The sequence below is a fragment of the Calonectris borealis genome, chromosome 3 (genome assembly GCF_964195595.1).
Source record: "Calonectris borealis chromosome 3, bCalBor7.hap1.2, whole genome shotgun sequence".
NCBI lineage: Eukaryota > Metazoa > Chordata > Aves > Procellariiformes > Procellariidae > Calonectris > Calonectris borealis.
In genome coordinates, this window is record NC_134314.1 from 128,304,063 (window position 1) to 128,320,635 (window position 16,573).

At 43.4% G+C, this 16,573-nt stretch overlaps 1 protein-coding gene across 2 annotated transcripts in view; it reads right to left on the reverse strand.

Annotated features, from left to right (window-relative positions):
* KIZ (kizuna centrosomal protein) overlaps nt 1-16,573 on the reverse strand; it is a 52,148-nt gene that overhangs the window by 27,540 nt on the left and 8,035 nt on the right. The window contains exons 4-6 of one of the 2 annotated variants that reach the window (XM_075147897.1): nt 11,783-11,875; nt 6,961-7,336; nt 4,038-4,287 (exon numbers count right to left, since the gene is read on the reverse strand). In XM_075147897.1, the coding sequence (XP_075003998.1) occupies nt 4,038-4,287; nt 6,961-7,336; nt 11,783-11,875 (719 nt within the window). Of the gene's footprint in view, nt 1-4,037; nt 4,288-6,960; nt 7,337-7,743; nt 8,253-11,782; nt 11,876-16,573 lie in introns of those variants that run through there. The other variant, XM_075147898.1, reaches the window with a different exon arrangement.

Sequence of the window (16,573 nt, forward strand, 5' to 3'; positions counted from 1 at the left end):
GATGAAGCTGCACCTCTATAATGATGCAAATTAGGACTTAAACATTGAAACAATACAGCAGGCTAATCCTCGAACAGAGGTGTAAATGGCTATTCAGGTCCAGGCCGGCCGCCTGCTTTGTTGGGGACTTTCCAGGCCAGGTCTCCACCAGCAATGCCCCAGCTGGGCCTGCGCCTGCAGAGCCCCACAGGCAAAATAAAGATTTTTTTTTTTTTTTTTTTTGCCATATGTAGAAGCTGACATATTTGTACAGTTAACCTTGGTTTACGCTCCCTTAAGTGAAAAGCTCTGTGCACAAAAAGTTGCATCATTTCTGCAGTCATGTGAAGCTATACTGCAAGTTGTGTTTTCCCTCAGACTGTTGGGCAACAGTGAACAATTAAGCGGGAGCTGCCGTGCATTTAGTCGAGTTTCCTAGACATTTAATAAGCAAAACAATGCCAGGGAGATCACATATGCAGTTAAACAGTGCTTTTTCTTTTCCCCCAGTCTTACAAACCCTGTATTTTAGCGGCCGGCTCGTTTCCCATTGTTTTCCTCCCGCTGGGTGGTCCTTCCAGGGTGCCACTCGAGAGGGATACAATAATAAAAAGGGAAGGGGAAGGAAGGGACACCAACATAAAGAAAAACAAAATGTATGACAATCTGCAGCAGGCTACGGATCAGAGGTCAGCAAACAAGAGGTCCTTCTCTTTTACAGGTTGCTTCCTGGAAACAGTCTGATTAAGCTGACAGCTTGAATTATGTGTTACATTTTGTAATGCACAATCCATCTGTGCTAAGTCCTCTTCAATGCAGCTGAAGCAGCACAGGCATAAGCTCTGCCTTTTTCCACCCCCTCAGCACAGGCCTTAAAATAGTCATCATCTTTCTCTGCGCTAATTCTCTGAGACCCTCTCCCCCCCGCTCGCTCCCCGGGTTTAAGCCCTTAAAGAAAGGGCCGGGTGCTGTAAGGAATGGTAAGAGGATACGGAGCCTTCCACCTCCGGTTCAGCAGCTCAGACCGGCAACAAGCAGCCAAGGACCGGAGCTATCGGGTGGCTTCGCCCGGCGGCAGGGGAAATCGGGGGCCTTTACAGTGCCACTCGAACAAGCCAGGCAAGCCCCCCGCTCACCAGTGGGCTCCTGGGCTGCAGACCTGAACGGAAAATACACGGATCAGGCTCTCGCACGGGTCTGAGCTGGCGGGACGAGTCTGAAGAGGTGCGTGTACAACCTCTGATCAACACACTTACCCAGCAGCGCTCCGAAACATGGACTTCAGTTATTAAAAATGATGATTTTTGAAAATAAGGTAGCAAAATTGCAGCACCCCACTGTGAACTGCGACCACGACGCACAGCTTATACTAAATAACCCTTCATAGCAACATACCTTTCTTTGATTAATAACCCAAAAATGTTATCATGATAACCATTCCTCTACCTGGAAAAGGCAGTTTGAAATTAGGCTGAACTCACCCAGAGGTAGAACATGACCTGCAAACAGTTCTGCGAGGGAAAAAATCCAAAACTTAAAAAAAAGAGACAATGGTATTTCTGCAGTAAGGTAGGAAAGGCATTTTCTCTAAAAATATAAACTTGTGACTTCCTGACATGCAACAAGGATTTTGTTTTGCCTTTTGAGTGAGCTATGATCCCTGCACACGAGAGCTCCTTTCCCCTCTATCATTTGTACTAATTTCAAATAAGACACCAAAAGTGTACGAACAGCCCAAAGATGACAGGCGAGGAATGGTACTTTGTTCGGATGGCACAGCAGCGACACCGCTGCATTGGGGAAGTCTAAGCTACAGATATTTTAATGTAGGACAAGAAATATAAATAGTTTTGCAAAATTTCTGCATATTTCTTCAGCCAGCGTAGGAATTTCATAAGGGAAAAACACATGGACTGAAAGGACATCGCAAGACCTGTGAATCTGTAGCATGACATATTCAGACCAAAAAAAGTTGCATTCTCATAGTTTTTGTAATTTATATAATTGAAATTCACGTACTAATTACTTGGAAACTTTTCCCCAAGATCTTCAGCTCATTAATTATTTTGCAAGACTCGAGCGTGCACGTTGCATTTCACGTGCACTGGAAAGACAGACTTGGAAAGCCCACCTGGTTATAAGCGCAGCAATGGAAAAGGCTGCTTATCCCTCCACTAGACCTTCCGCACCTGCCATTTTTTAAATTTTACCTGCATTTTAATTTTCAGGTAAAACAACTTAAAATTTGTGTCTTTTCTGCAGAAACAGCTAACAGCAGTGATCCCACTTCCATGGCCTTGAGAAACGGAGGTATTCAGCTTGGCATAATGTGAAAGGAAACCTCCACATTCTGGTTTCAGTCGTGCTCCGGAGATAATGTTAGCAGTGAAACCTTTCGTATAATTTAGCTGGGCTTCAAGAGCATTGCACAATATTTTCATCAGTTATGAACAGCGAGGCATCACTAGCATCGACAGGGAGAGAACAAAAGGTTAAATTACCATAGCTCAGCTATGACTTCTCTAGCAAAGGCAGGCACTCTATGCAACTTCCCTACAAAGTGTTATGATTAACAGGTGTTATACAAAAGAAAAACTGGGTAAAAGCTATTTAGATGTAAATTAGATGATGTTTCCATAGCAAGCAACAGTCTGATGCAAATGTGAAATGATAAAGTTACAGAAGTGTATATTGATGGCCACTAGTTTCTGCTCAACTGTCATCTATTAAAATACAAACTAATATTGAAATCAGTACCTAAGATGACCTGACTATGAATGTAGGAAGAACAGATGCGTTAAGCAGACTAAAAAGCTGCAAAGAACCAAAAAGGAAAAAAAAAACCAACACCAAAAACCAGCAAAAGAGTACTTCTCATTCTCCAGGGGTGAAAACACTGGTTTCTTTCGTACGTGGTCGCTCCCCAGCACACAGCCACCACCTAACCACCCCGTATCTAGTATCTAGTTAACCCTCCAGCTAGGAGCATTTTGCATGTGAACAGTGCCCAGACAAGGTAGGGAGACCCAAGGGGGGCAGCACCCACGGGAATACAGAATGTGCCTGCAGAAAAAGCTTTCTTCAGTATTTCTGTTGCGAGTGGAGGCAGGAAAACATTGGTGAGGAGGGAGAAGGGTGTTTGAGGATACAGAGGACAAGGAAACAGAAGCGTGCTGCTAAGGGAGAGCGGGCAGGAGAAAGGCAGCAGTCGTAGGTCACAAAATTGTGGAGTCAGGCAGTGGTAGGATGGCCAGGGTGAAGGGGGACGTGGACATGAAGCACCCCAGAGGGAACCAGTGGCAAACAGACTTTCAGAAGAACTAAGAGGAGGTAAAAGCAGGAGGGATGCTCCCGCAGCAACGTGGCACGACAAGGAGGAGACCCAGGAATGGATCACGGCGCTTGGCATGGGGTTGTTTGAACACAGCGAGGGAGCAAAGCCAGCCTCCCGTGGGACCTGGGCAAACCCTGTGGACATCTCATAATGGGTACCGCCTTGCCGGGATGGGGGTGCGCTTCCCTGTCTTACGAGCGCATTGCAAGGACAAAAATCCAGCTGTGATTGATATTACACCTGATACTCTGGTATTGCAGTTGTTGGCAATAAAACCCCACCACTTTCACACAGTAGCAGAGGACAAGCTGTGCATCTGTGTCACACCTTCCTCATTCTTTCTCTTGTTCTCTCTCTGCTATTTCCAAATGAATGCTCAAGAAATTTAACCAACCGGAAATTTTAATCCACACAAAATATGCTGTTTAGTAAATTATAAGTACTATTATATAAACTTGTTGAAATAATATTTGTGTACATTTAAAGAACATCTATTGCATTTTAACAACAAACATACTTAACTTGTCCAAGTCTGACCTGAACGAGTTACCTGAAGCTATTTAACTGCTAGCACAGAGGTAGCAAGATACTAAATAAATAGGTAAGAAGTTTGCCCACCTGCATGCGAGCTTTAGTGCCAGGCACCAGCCAAGCTGTGAAAAGAGCCTCCAGGGCACAGGCTAACGAATGAGTACTGGCAGAGAGAAAATACATAAAGACATACCCGCCTAGTGCCGAGCTGACCGAGGGCTCCTCCTGCGCTGCGGGAGGGCTTGGTGGTTGCAGCAGGGAGCCCTCCGCAGTGTGGGCATCCCTGCCCCGCTCCCAGCCGTCTGCTGGCGAGGCCATTCCCTGCGGCACGTCAGGGGTGCTCGGCATCACCTCCTCAGCGCTTGCAGGGACTGGGAGCTCAGCGCTGCTCTCCCAGCTCGCCTCCTTACAAGTCCACCAGTTACTCAGGGGAGGCTTTGGTCCTGTAAAAAAAAAAAGTTATTCCCAAACATTAGCAGGACCAAGGAGTACATCGTAGCATAAGGAATTAAACTAAGATTACCAATGCTCTTTGTCCAACTCTTTCACTTAACGTGCGTGAGGGAGCATCCCTCTGCTCTCCCTTCACTTTGGGTTTCCCTGCCCATGGCCCCGTGTCCTTCTGTGCTCCTCTCGCAAGGGGGAGTCCGGGGAGGCTCCAGGCCTCCACGCTCACGCCTTTTGGGTTTGCAGCTCCCGGCGGGTGGGAGACAAACCCGGCGCTCCTCAAAAACCATCACTGGCACGAAGGCCAGCTACTTCACTAAATCGTCTCTGGAGGAACGATGAAACAGAAAAAGCTTTTCTTAGGGGGGAAAAGTGCACCTGAAGAGGCTACTATCGTACACATTTTTTAAACCTTGCAGAAGAAATACATGCCTGGAGGCCTTTAAACTCTACGCGTTAATTGCCTTCTCTAAAAGAGGAGAATGTGGGGCTGAATCACGCTTCTAAGACGACAGATACATGCTACTTATCTTCTTATAGAATGCCAAAAGTTAATGGACCAGCTAGTGCTGTAACAAATTAGTATTGCTACAGAAATTCCCAATTTTCCATAAAATTCACCATGGATTTAAATCAACCAGCATTCGCACACCTGCTAACGCTACAGCACCAGCATTTCTGCTTGTCTTGGTCACAGAGTTTCACTGGAACCGAATCACATAAGGTTTAAGCCAAACAGTAGCTGGTGCCAGGACAGGCTCTTAGCCTTGTTTCAAAATTTGTGAAGCAAGTACGTGCCACAGAAATGTCACTACTGCACTTGCTGGGAAATAAGGATGGAGAGGGACGGAGTTTTTTTTTCCTCCAGTTTGGGGGGTGGAGAGAAAGGGGCCATTTTCCTGCTTCATTAATCTGGGGGAAATGGCATTTGTTCCTTCCCACATTTTGTGCTGCCACTGCTGAGCAGCAGCCAGGGAGCAGCAGGAGAGGCTGGCGAGCACTGCTCTGCGCAGAGCAGGCAGCAGAGCAGGCAGCAGAGCAGGCAGCAGAGCAGGCAGCAGAGCAGGCAGCAGAGCAGGCAGCGCCGCGCCAAACCCAGTGCATGTTTGCTCCAGATACAGCACAGCTAAGCATCGTCTTCATCAGCTGCCACCGTTTGCAGCGTGGAAGATCAAGCTTAGGAGAGCTGGAACAAGCCAGTCCCCTCCGCTCATTCAAACCTGGACCGCGTTAGCCTGTTCGCTTCACAACGCGCGCTTGGCAGCAGACAGACATAAGCAGCCCTCCGGGCGGTCTGAGGTGATTACCGTGCCGTTTGACAAAAAGCTCATTTTGATTTTGAACCCAACTGCACAGTTTCTCTGAAGGCAGAGATACAGCATTCCAGAAATTAAATGGATATTTCTTTCCCAGACACGATGCTGGCCACTTCAGCCTTCCCCGCGGGGAGGAACCGGCGCTCTGCAGAGCCGCGGGCAGAGCCCAGGGCTAAAGTAAGCCAGGCTGGACTGGTCTCCTTCCAGCGCCAGAAAGGACAGGCTTTCATTAAAATGGAAAAGTGGCAAATACATCAGATGAAAGAAAGTGAGAGGCAAATAAATTCCTCAGAGAAAGAAAAAGGAATGGAAAAAAACTCAAGAAAGAGGATGCCAGAAAAACCCAAAGAAGTGGCATAGAAGATCATCTGATGGGGATGCCAGCTTTCCTCTATAAAGAAAACCACGATCATTACAGGAGAGCAGGATTCTCTGCATCATTAGGGTTGCCACCAGTTTCCATTATAAATAGCTCCATTTTAGCAATTGTTATGGGGCTTGGAAAACTAGCTTAAATTGAAAATTGCTATGTTAACTGGCAAGGCAGGGGAGAGTATTTCTGCACGGTCTTAAAAAAGGAATAAACTGTTACTTAGCGACAAATCTTTGTCACCGCGACCTCAAAAACACATCCATTAGCTTACTTCAAAGTAAGTAACCAAGCCAGTAAAATAGGAGAGAACACATTTTGCCAAGACAGGGAAAAAAAAAAGGAAAATAAAGAGAGAAAAAAAAAAGAGGCTAGGAAGTTGGAACGCAGCCTTCAAGGGAAGTGCATCTTGTCCCACAGCAAGAGCATCTCGGCTGGGAGGTCTGCACCGCCTTTCTCAGGAAAGCTGGGAACAAGGCAGAGAACCACCACCAAGTAGGAGTTAATCCAGCCACATACGGGGACATACTGATCCTCAGTCTACATTGCCAAACCCTGTTTTCAGAAATGGATGAACTATTGTGCGCAAGTGTTTGAGGGAGAAGGAAATCAACCTGAAACAGAAGTGACATACTCTGCCAGTGAAGTAGATTCACGTTAAACCTCTTAAAATGAGGCTTAGACTACTTCAAGACAACTGTGGGCACAGCAGTGAAGAAATCTTCACTTTCTAATAGTGAACCTGAACAGGCTCAGCCCCCAGCAAGCCCTTGCCTGTCCAAATGAGCAGCCTGGGAGGAAACGGAGTCAAAAGAAAAAGAAAAAGAAAAAAGAGAAAAAGGGAAAAAAAAAAAAGAGTGCTGCCATGCTTCAACCAGAGTGCCACACGCATAGGGGAAACCAGCAGCCGTGGGCACCACTCTGGTTGGGTTGCATGTGCCCCGGCGCCGGGCAGAGGCGGACAGGCACATGCCCCGCCGTACCTGGAACGCTTCCCCGCGGCTGTTCCTCCTCGGGGGCAGCTGGTTCGGGATCAGATGCTGAGGAGATGAGCTGCTCGGAGCCTTCCTCACTGGCTGCCAGGTCCCCGCGTCTCACTGCTCCCTCCACTGATGCATCACGCTCTAAATCAGCGCTTCTGCTCTCTGGACCAAGTCCTTCCAGTGATGGAGAGCACGAAGGTGGGTCGGGCGCCGAGCGGCTCTCTGTGGGCTGGGTGGGTTTCTGCCGCACGCCCAAACCTCCGGCGGCCGAGACGGCTGATGTGTGGCGGCCCATAAAGGCTGTTGCTGGATGATACAGTCCTCTTGGCACGGCTGCCCTGGTGCTAATTCCTGCCTGTCTTCCAACACGCAGCATCTGAAAAACACAGGTGGGAGACGGCTTAAGGAAACAAACAGGCAGCGTGTTGCAAATGGAGCTTCTAGAGGATCGCATGTTGGTTTCTGGAGAGAGAATTGCCACAGAATTCAAGTATTTTGTATAGTAGTATTATTACCCAAACACTTGGCACACATTTCTTGCATTCTAGTGTGAAAACGAGGGCCCAGACCTCAACTGAAGCTCCATGAGCCAAAACAACTGGTGGCAAAAGCACACTGCACCCCCAACCTGACTAAAAGGGACTGAAATACACGAAGGACGCAAACTAATCTAAATAGTAACTGGTTTTTACAAACAGGCAACTGTTAAGATTAGATTCCTGCAAAGGCTTTTAAGACGCTGGACGAAAGCACGACATGACCCACCGAAGTCACTGAAAATACCTTGAAGTTACTGACTCGAGCGGAACCCTTGTGCTCTACTTGTGCATGACTTCGCACAGCCGCCGGTAGCCTGTGGTTTAGGTACCGCAGCATCCTGAAGCCAAGACATGGTCATTAGGACCCCGTTGCAGTGTCCATGGCACAGCCGGCCTTTCTGGAGCCACCCGCAGCAGCTGCTCTGCGCAGCTTGCTCCTGCCGCTCTTCTCATGGGCTTCTCTAGAAGGCAACAGGATGAGGAAGGGTCCCCAGAGAGTCTGAAACGTACATCTGCCATCCTTACTTGTCTATATATCCAGCTTCGCTCACAGCACGTCAGCAAAGCAAATAAGAATGAGGCAAAAATCGCTGTATTCATTGTCTTCCTTCTGCTCTTTCCTGTCTGTTAAATCACACCAAAGAGGAAGAACGACTACTCGGCCAACACCACGTAGATGAAATCGCGTTTTCCACAAGGCAACTTTGGGCACCGAGCAAAAACATTTTAAATGGCACTTTCCTCCAAGAACTGTTGAACTTGCATAAAAATAGTTCCAACAGTATAACCACTCTGCTTCTAAATCCCAGTGTTTTAATACTTGCCTTTTTTTCTTTGTAAACCTACTCAATCAGAACAATTTAGGAGGAGTGGCTACTGCCACCACTACTACTAAAAGGTCACCACCAGTTTATGCAAAGCCAAAATTAGCTATCGTAATACCATTGTTCATACTAAGCAGGGCTTACTTTTCAGCCCCAAATCACAGCAGGACAATTTACAGTCACCTCCACACCTCTCTCCTCTCTTTCATTGCCTGACCTCTTCCCACCATACAAAGTCAGCTGCCAAGCCCAGCTTAAAGGAAACAAAGGCATCTTGTCTAGTCTGTGACCAAGTTTCATTAAAAAAGCTCAAATTCCACGTAACAAGAAGCAGAACAAAAAGCCATGAAGCTATTTTAAGAAGGAGTAGAGGTTTGCTACTCAGATTAAGTTCACAGCTTATTCCATCACCACTGCTCTCAGGTTCCTCCTAATTACTTTCTGGGTCTTGGATTTGCTGCTTTAAAATGCACCTAGCAAGTACTTTATGGATTTAGCAGCTCCTGGATGTAGTGTTCCAAAACAAATGCAATTCAAACAGGTACAAGTGCTTGGCAGAGTCATAGCAGCCACACGTCTCTAACAAGCTCTTCTTTGATGGCAGGAAAAAAAAAATCTCTTCACAACCTTTGCATTCTCAAAACAAAAGTATGACAGATAACATTGGTCTAGGTACTGTTTTTACGACCAAAAACAAAACAGTAAAAACGTGTGGATGACTTACCTAAAACAGTCTACAAAATTACTGAACTTCATGTCACTCCAGCTGGGAGTTAAATGAAGTCTCTGCACAAAGCACACTTACAATCCTCTTTTTGGTTGCGGAGTGCAGTAACACACTCCTTCCTCCAGTAACAAATACAATCTTTTTTTATTATCATTAAAGTGTTTTGAAGAGAACAAAGATAAGGAAAAAAATCCCTTCCATTAGGACTTACAAAAGGGCCCCGTCTCCCCCGGCACTAGACGACGTGAAAGCGAGGGAGGCGAAGTCGAGCCAGAGGCTTGTGTCTTCCAGGCACCAGGGGTTACTCTCCCCTGGTGACACCCCCTTTCTCGGGGAAGGATGCTCTGCCACCCACAGGTGTTCCTGGGAGGTGCCCTAGGCCCTCCGTCCAACAGACACGGCAGTGCCAAGATGCACAAGCCCAAAATCTTCAAAAGACTTCAAGAAAGTGCTTTGAAGTTGAAGGAGCCAGACTTCATTGCACAAAGGTTTCGGTGGCCCAGGTTATACAGCTCTGCCAGCTGAGGAGGACGTCTTCAGCATGGGACCTCTCCTCCAACTTGTAACACCGGATTGCCGTTACACTGGGCTTCAAAAGACTGGTGCTCAAGTCCTTTCCATGGAGAATCACGGTTTTCCAGACAAACATTGTTTGGGTATATGATTCCTGAGCTTAAGGACTCCCATAAAAATTGAGAGTCAAAAGGGTGCATATCAGAGAAGTACCAGATATTCACACTGGTGTTTTAGGGGCATTGGGATACTGACCATCTTTAGAAGATTGGTTCTGTGATTATCCTTCTTGGTCTCCAAGACGCATCACTGACGAGGTTATCACACAAGCACTGGCAACCTGACTAGCCTGAAGGAAACCATTACAATACCAGTGCTCATAAATAAAACCGGTTCCAAGCTGTGATGATGTGCATCCTGGATATACCACCTGCTAACCGCATGTGCTTGCTATGACTGACTCAGGGCCACATCGCCGAGAACAAACTTCCATATTTTGCACATAAGAATAAGCAGCTTTTAAGTGAGGTGAAAGTGGTGGGAAATAGGCACCACCAGTCCGAAAAAAAATGGAGTTACAAAGAAAGATGTGAGACACAGCACATAGACAATGCAAAAGGATGCACAATTTAGTTGAAGTTACCTTTGTATTTAAGGAGGGAGATGAGAAGGAAAAAGAAGGGGACAGGGGATGAGAGTCCACAATCAAGCTATTAAATGTAATTCAACACAAAGTGACATATTTGGGTACGCACCAAGTTCTTGTACTGTCCAAAACCTGCTAACAGTTTTTAAAAATCTAAGTCACGCCGTGAGCCTTTGATGTTCTAGTATTTACGTAAGCTTTTCCATAGGTTAGCAATCACATCTCCTACACCGACTGCTTTTAATTGAAGAATCTAGCGTTCAAAAATAAACTCACCTTTTCACGTACGTCTGAATTAAAAACTAATTCGCAAACTGCTGGAGGCCTGCTTATGTAGGTCAAGGTTGCTCGGGTTCATTGCTTTGTGTATTACAGTTTAAAGAATGCTCTAAATTCAAGGTTTTTAACTTTTTAATCTATGGGGAAAACTTCCTATAAACTCAGATTAACGACTGCTAATGCACTGAAGAAAGAAAACTGAAAACCTTCCTCCTACTATAAAAACAAAATAGTGTGGCCTCTGTTTCTTTTCTGATAAGAGTCTTAAATACCAAACATTTAACTGCATAATAACATTTACTGGCAGCCAAGCAGCCTGCTTAGCAGATATATAAAGCAGGTAAAAGGAGAAAAAGTTAATTTCTTGGCTGAATGATTCCATCGGTAGCTATAGGGCAAACTAGAAAGTCTTTTAGTAAAGTAGCAGTTGATTCTTCTATCAATCTGCAGCACACATACTCTTCCAAGGAATGCATTAAATATGAAAATCATATCCCGTTATCATCTGTTTCCAGCTTTCAGCCCAGTAAGCTTTTCTTAATGAATGCTGTAGCCTAAGGGACAAGCATGCTGTTGGCTTTTCTGAATAATGGAGTGATGCTACCATTTTTGCTTATTACAATATCGACTAGCTGAGGGGGTTTCACACATAGTCACAAGTGACTACTCTTGCCAGCATGCTCCAAGTTATTACAAGATGTTTTTAGACATTTCATCTAAAAGAGCTTTACTGCTTTTAGTGAAGAAAACAGCCATGGTCTTGAACTGTATCATTTATATGGAGATAGGAGGAGGGATTAGAAGCCTGCATTACTGCAGATATATAGCAGAATATATTTAAGTATTCCTTGTCAGTCTTTTTGTCTGTTACTTAGATATGCAATCTCTTTTTGCTTCTTCTGAGAAAAGGTCAAAACGCACAAAATTATAAATACACCGTACGAATCGACTGCTGCATTTTAAAAAATATCACTCATTAAGAGTATTTCCTCCTCGGACAAGACCATTTTCACACTATTCAGTATAGGAATTATAAAAAAACAACACAAAGATTAATATAAACAGTTAGCGTTCTCCCCCCTTTTTAATTCTAGTTCTTTGGTTGAAATAATTGCACTTTTTACCCAGGTTATTCTACTTCACTCAGGCACTAAACAATATTTCACACTACAAATGCCACAACAAAAATCCCCAGGCAAAGACTGCTTAGCAGTGCCTGCCTCTTCATGCAGCAGCTCAGAGGAAAGCACATCAATGCAATAAAACACATTTCCCCCCCACTTCTTTCGCATACCTGCTCGTCGTATTCTTCTTCCTTGTCACCTTCTGCTGACAAGTTACCCTCTTGAAGTGATAACACACTTTTAATTTCTCTTCTGTACCATGCCTAAGTGTGAACAAATCCATTACATAAAATTGAAGGCCAAAAAAAAACCCCACCACAAATCAACAAATATTACTTTGCAAATTGTGCACTTTTAAATGTAATGTCCTAGCAGCACTTTTTTACTTAGACTATATTTAAAAAGCCAGAGATCCCATTTTCTCCTAATTTTTCCGCTCCCCTGAACAAATGACGTGGCCTGTACACAATCTTCTGCAGGTTTTTAATACACATTTACTAATTCACGTAATTTAGAATCCTACAAAATAGTAATAACTTGTTGACTCAGATTTATTTCATCCCCACTAGTATTTGTAACGCCAAATTATTTCTGCTGCATCCAGACAATGACTCCACTGCTTTAAGATGAAATGAGCTTTAGAATTTGTTTTTGTTTTACGTACATCATCTTACAACTCATTGCGCTATTATAAAGAAAAATATATGGCAGATGTTGTGAAGAGCAACCCAGCTGAAAGGCAACTTGCTGTAGCGTTACGAACAAACAACTGCATAAACCGTCTTCACCTCCACTACACTGTTTAATTGACCAAATGTAATGCATTCATAGTAGGACTACTGCTTAAAAGCCAAGCACATGCAGCACCTATAATTAAGCCTGTTTGTTAGTAATTGTGAACCCCAATAACAAGTTACATCGGCCCTGAGTGAAAGCACTTCAATACCTATTCTGCATCAGGTAATATGCATGAAAATAAATCTTTAAAACAATTAACCAGCTCTGCACTTCACTCCAATGGTGCATTCAGCAAGTCTGCTATTTCCCAGGTAATAGCAGCTGTTCATAAAATTGTAAACACGATATTTTAAGAAACAAAAACTAACCACATCAGAATTAAAGATGCTCAAAATAAACTCAAATGTAACTACTGGATTTTCCTGAAAGCTTATGTGAATTTACTTATACTCCCAAAAATTACTGAACAGATTGCAGACGCACAAACACGGGAAAAAAGTGAATCTTTCAGAAACAAAACAAGTTTTGTCAGCTACAGCCACATAATAAACTGTGCACATAGTTATGATAAAGCACTCCTAAAGGGCATTCTCTCTCCATGAAAAAAAAGGGAAAATAGTAATAATTTCTTTCTGTGTACTTCCATGATAGATTAAATGATTACATGCTCCATAATTCTTATGCAATCCACAACGAGGGGGCTTTTCATAACTGTAACATAGCCGATATGTAATCTGTGCTTTGTTCAACAGCTCAGAAAAATAAGTCTAACCTGGCAAAAATAAAATGGATGGCATAGAAACATCAAAACGGAAGCAATGAATGAAAACCCCGCATGCAGATCAACCCATGGCACAACTGTGACACCAGTATAACAACCTACCGCTAGTCAAACTGGTGTGCATTAGGGTTGCTCAGGAAAAAAAAAAAATCCTTAAAAACAACAGAGGAAACCTAGCATCACAACATACCTGCTGGCCCTGCTCTGCTTTAAATACAAAAAAAAAAAAGGGGGGGAAATCACACACACCCCCCAGAGACAGTCTCTAAACTATACGTTACTAAGTTGAAGCAAGGAAAAGATGCTCTGCGAGTGTCACCAGACCCAACAGGCTTAAAAGAATTACCAGGCACTAGCTGGGCTACAGTTGTGCGAGGAATTTATTAATGTGGGTATGCAACCATGGGATGTTAGCCAGCCCATTGGTTTATCGGAGTGGAAATCAATTGCCACCGTAAGAGAGAGCCACATCTTTTCCAGAGAGCTTCCTTACTGCCAAAGGCAGGGAGATCAGCTAACAACCCCCCAAATCACCGGCTCTGTACGCTGAAGTCAAGGACAGCACCTCCCAAAAAGGAAACGCACATGCAAACCTACCAGCGTTTCAGAGGGAGTGTTAATCGACACAAACAGGTCTCATCACCCCATCCCAAATACCATACACAAAAATCTTCCACATGAGCACAGAAAAGCAGAGATTGGGGCTATTTGCTTTAATATGAACAACAGAAGGCAGGGTTAATACGTTACAAGTTACAGCTAACATGGAGAGAGTTGTCTGGGGCCAGTTAGTTACTGTTGTTCTTAATAAAAAAAGCAAGGAGATTTTCAATGAAATCAAAGACAGCTAATTTAAAAACAATAAAGTTTAGGGGTGGGGTTGGTTTGTTTGTTTGGGTTTTTTAGCCACAGCACAAAATTACTGTTATAGGGCTTGTTGTCACATTATATTGATTTGACAAAAAGCTTATGAGGATTCAGAAAGGACTAGACACTGCATCAACATCCATAGTAAAAAGGACCGAAGATTTTTAGAAAGGACAAAGGCTCGCACTTCAGGTCATACATTTATCTACTGAAAGAAAGGGACTTTTCTAACATTAGAACTGCATACAAAGGGTTTCTTGCCCTTTACTGTGATGCAGCTAGTGAAAGCCAAACCAGACAGTAGGAAAAAAAAAAATGTAAGATGAAGTACCTTGCTGCTTCTACATCCCTAATTCAGGCTAAGCTCTAATAACGCTTCTTAGAGCAGTGTTTCCAGAGCATATTAAGAGAAAAGTTTTAAAAAAAATTTTCAAGTAAGGTTTGCTCATTTGTTTTCGAGCTTCTACATCATTTTATAGTTTTTCCCCTTCCGCTCCCCGTTTTTATGTTGCAGTCTGATTCTTTCCTCCTCTTAGCTTTTTTCACAAGTGCTTGTGTATTTCTTTTCCCATACTTGCTGTACCTGATGACCTCAGCCACCCCACACTTCTCTTTCAGTCCTGTACCACTGTCATCCGAGGGTGCTGCTGCACTTTCACATTTTCTGAACACTGGCTTTTTAGACCCCTCATTTTAAGAGGATCACAGCGTAAGTTTTACCGTCTCAGATCAAGCTGTGTGTGCCCCCGAACAGAAGGGAGAGGGAGGATAACAGTACACTCTGAGAACACTGTTCCTGTTTCAATTCAAACTGCGTTTCAGAGAAATAAAAAACAATCACAACTGAGTTCTAGACAGCCACACAAAAATAAGTGTTGTGTCAGTACCACATCATAGGGGCTTTAAATGCCTCAACTGATTTGTTTCCTTCCCTCCTGTCTTCCAGCAAGTTAAAAAAGGGGAGTGGCAGATGGACAGAAGTGGTCCCTACCAAATATTCCTGAAGAATGCTACTGCTCCTAGAAAGCAGATATAAACACATCTCTTTCCCAGTTTTTACATCCTCAAAAATCTGACTCCGTATATTAGCGGCATGAGCACGTCACAATTTTATTTTTTTAAATCTGAGATCATTACTGATCTATATCACTTTGCAACGTCCCAAATTGTTCTTCAGGGAGTAGCAAGACAACATACTAATAATATGATTCAAAAATCCTCAAAGCTTGGCTGTTTCTTATAGTAGCCTATTAAATTGAAAGTACTTCAGTCACGAGTTATGATAAAAAACCCTGTCTATTATATAACCTTAAATATGGATCCTGATTAAGTTTCAAATATTAAGACAAGACATGCAGAAATCTCTTTACTAGAAGAGTTTCATCTTATTTCTGCACTAATTACAAAAAAGCAACACTAATGTAACTATTCAACCTACAAATAGCATTACTGATACATAACCATAAGGAAAGCACTGAAGCCATATACCCCAATAAGGCTAAACAGGAAAAGCAAAAGGTCTGTTCACATTTGCAAATGAGGGTCTGAAAGACTGGAAAATTAAGAGAATCATCAAATTTTATTTCAGTTTGGAAAAAAAAAGTCTTAGCAATTCAGGCCTAGTGGTAATTGATCTTTTTATCTCAACACAAATGAAATGACTAAAAATGCCTTTTTTTTTTTTTTTTAACTTCCTCAACTTCTTTTCTTTCCTCCCATACTATTTTAAGATATTAAGGTAGATTGACTACATACTGGAGGTAACCGAAATCCCCACTTCATTATCAGTTCTAGTCACCATGGGGAGTAGGGGCCTGCCAGAAGACAAATACTTTTCTCCAAAAAGAAAACACTGAAGTCAAGCTGACTTTTGACAACTATTTCCACAATGAGAATTACAGACCAAAACAACTAACAGGCAGAACAAATAGCAGAGGGTGGCTAATGTAGCTGTTGAATGGTCACTTTTATTTGTCCTCATGAGAGCTTTTATTCTTTCTTTTAAAATTTAATGACCATGGATGTTTTCTACCTGTTGCGGTAATTTTTAAGAAATTAGTCATTTAAAAACAGAACAGGCATGTATTAGTTTGACAGCCTCTTTCATAAGGATAATTCATCCCAGCATGAGGTCTCAAACGGATGACATTCAGTGAAGTCAGTAATAAGACCCCTTTTGCAAATGTACCTGACAGCAGTTAAGGCTATGAGCGGAGAAAGGAAAAGCTGCGCGTTTGCGGTCGTCTTTGGTAACAAAGATGCTACAAAGCAGACAGCAAGCGGTATATTCTGTTGGGTACTGGCTCTTCTAAAGTAGTCATTTGGTACTACCACACTCCTACCGAGTCTGTTATGACGCACAATTCAAGTATTCAAGGTGATGAAACACTCCTTAGGCTTTACTTTAATAGCCCAGAAGGGAAGTTCAAAATTTCCAACTCTGAAGGCACATGAATCGAATCTCTTTGAGTACATGCAAGAACGTTACCAAAAGCAAAGATCTGAGTGATGCAACAGGATGCTGGAGGAAGTAGTTTTTTCTTACCACTGTTCAGGTATTGCTAGTTGACTGTTT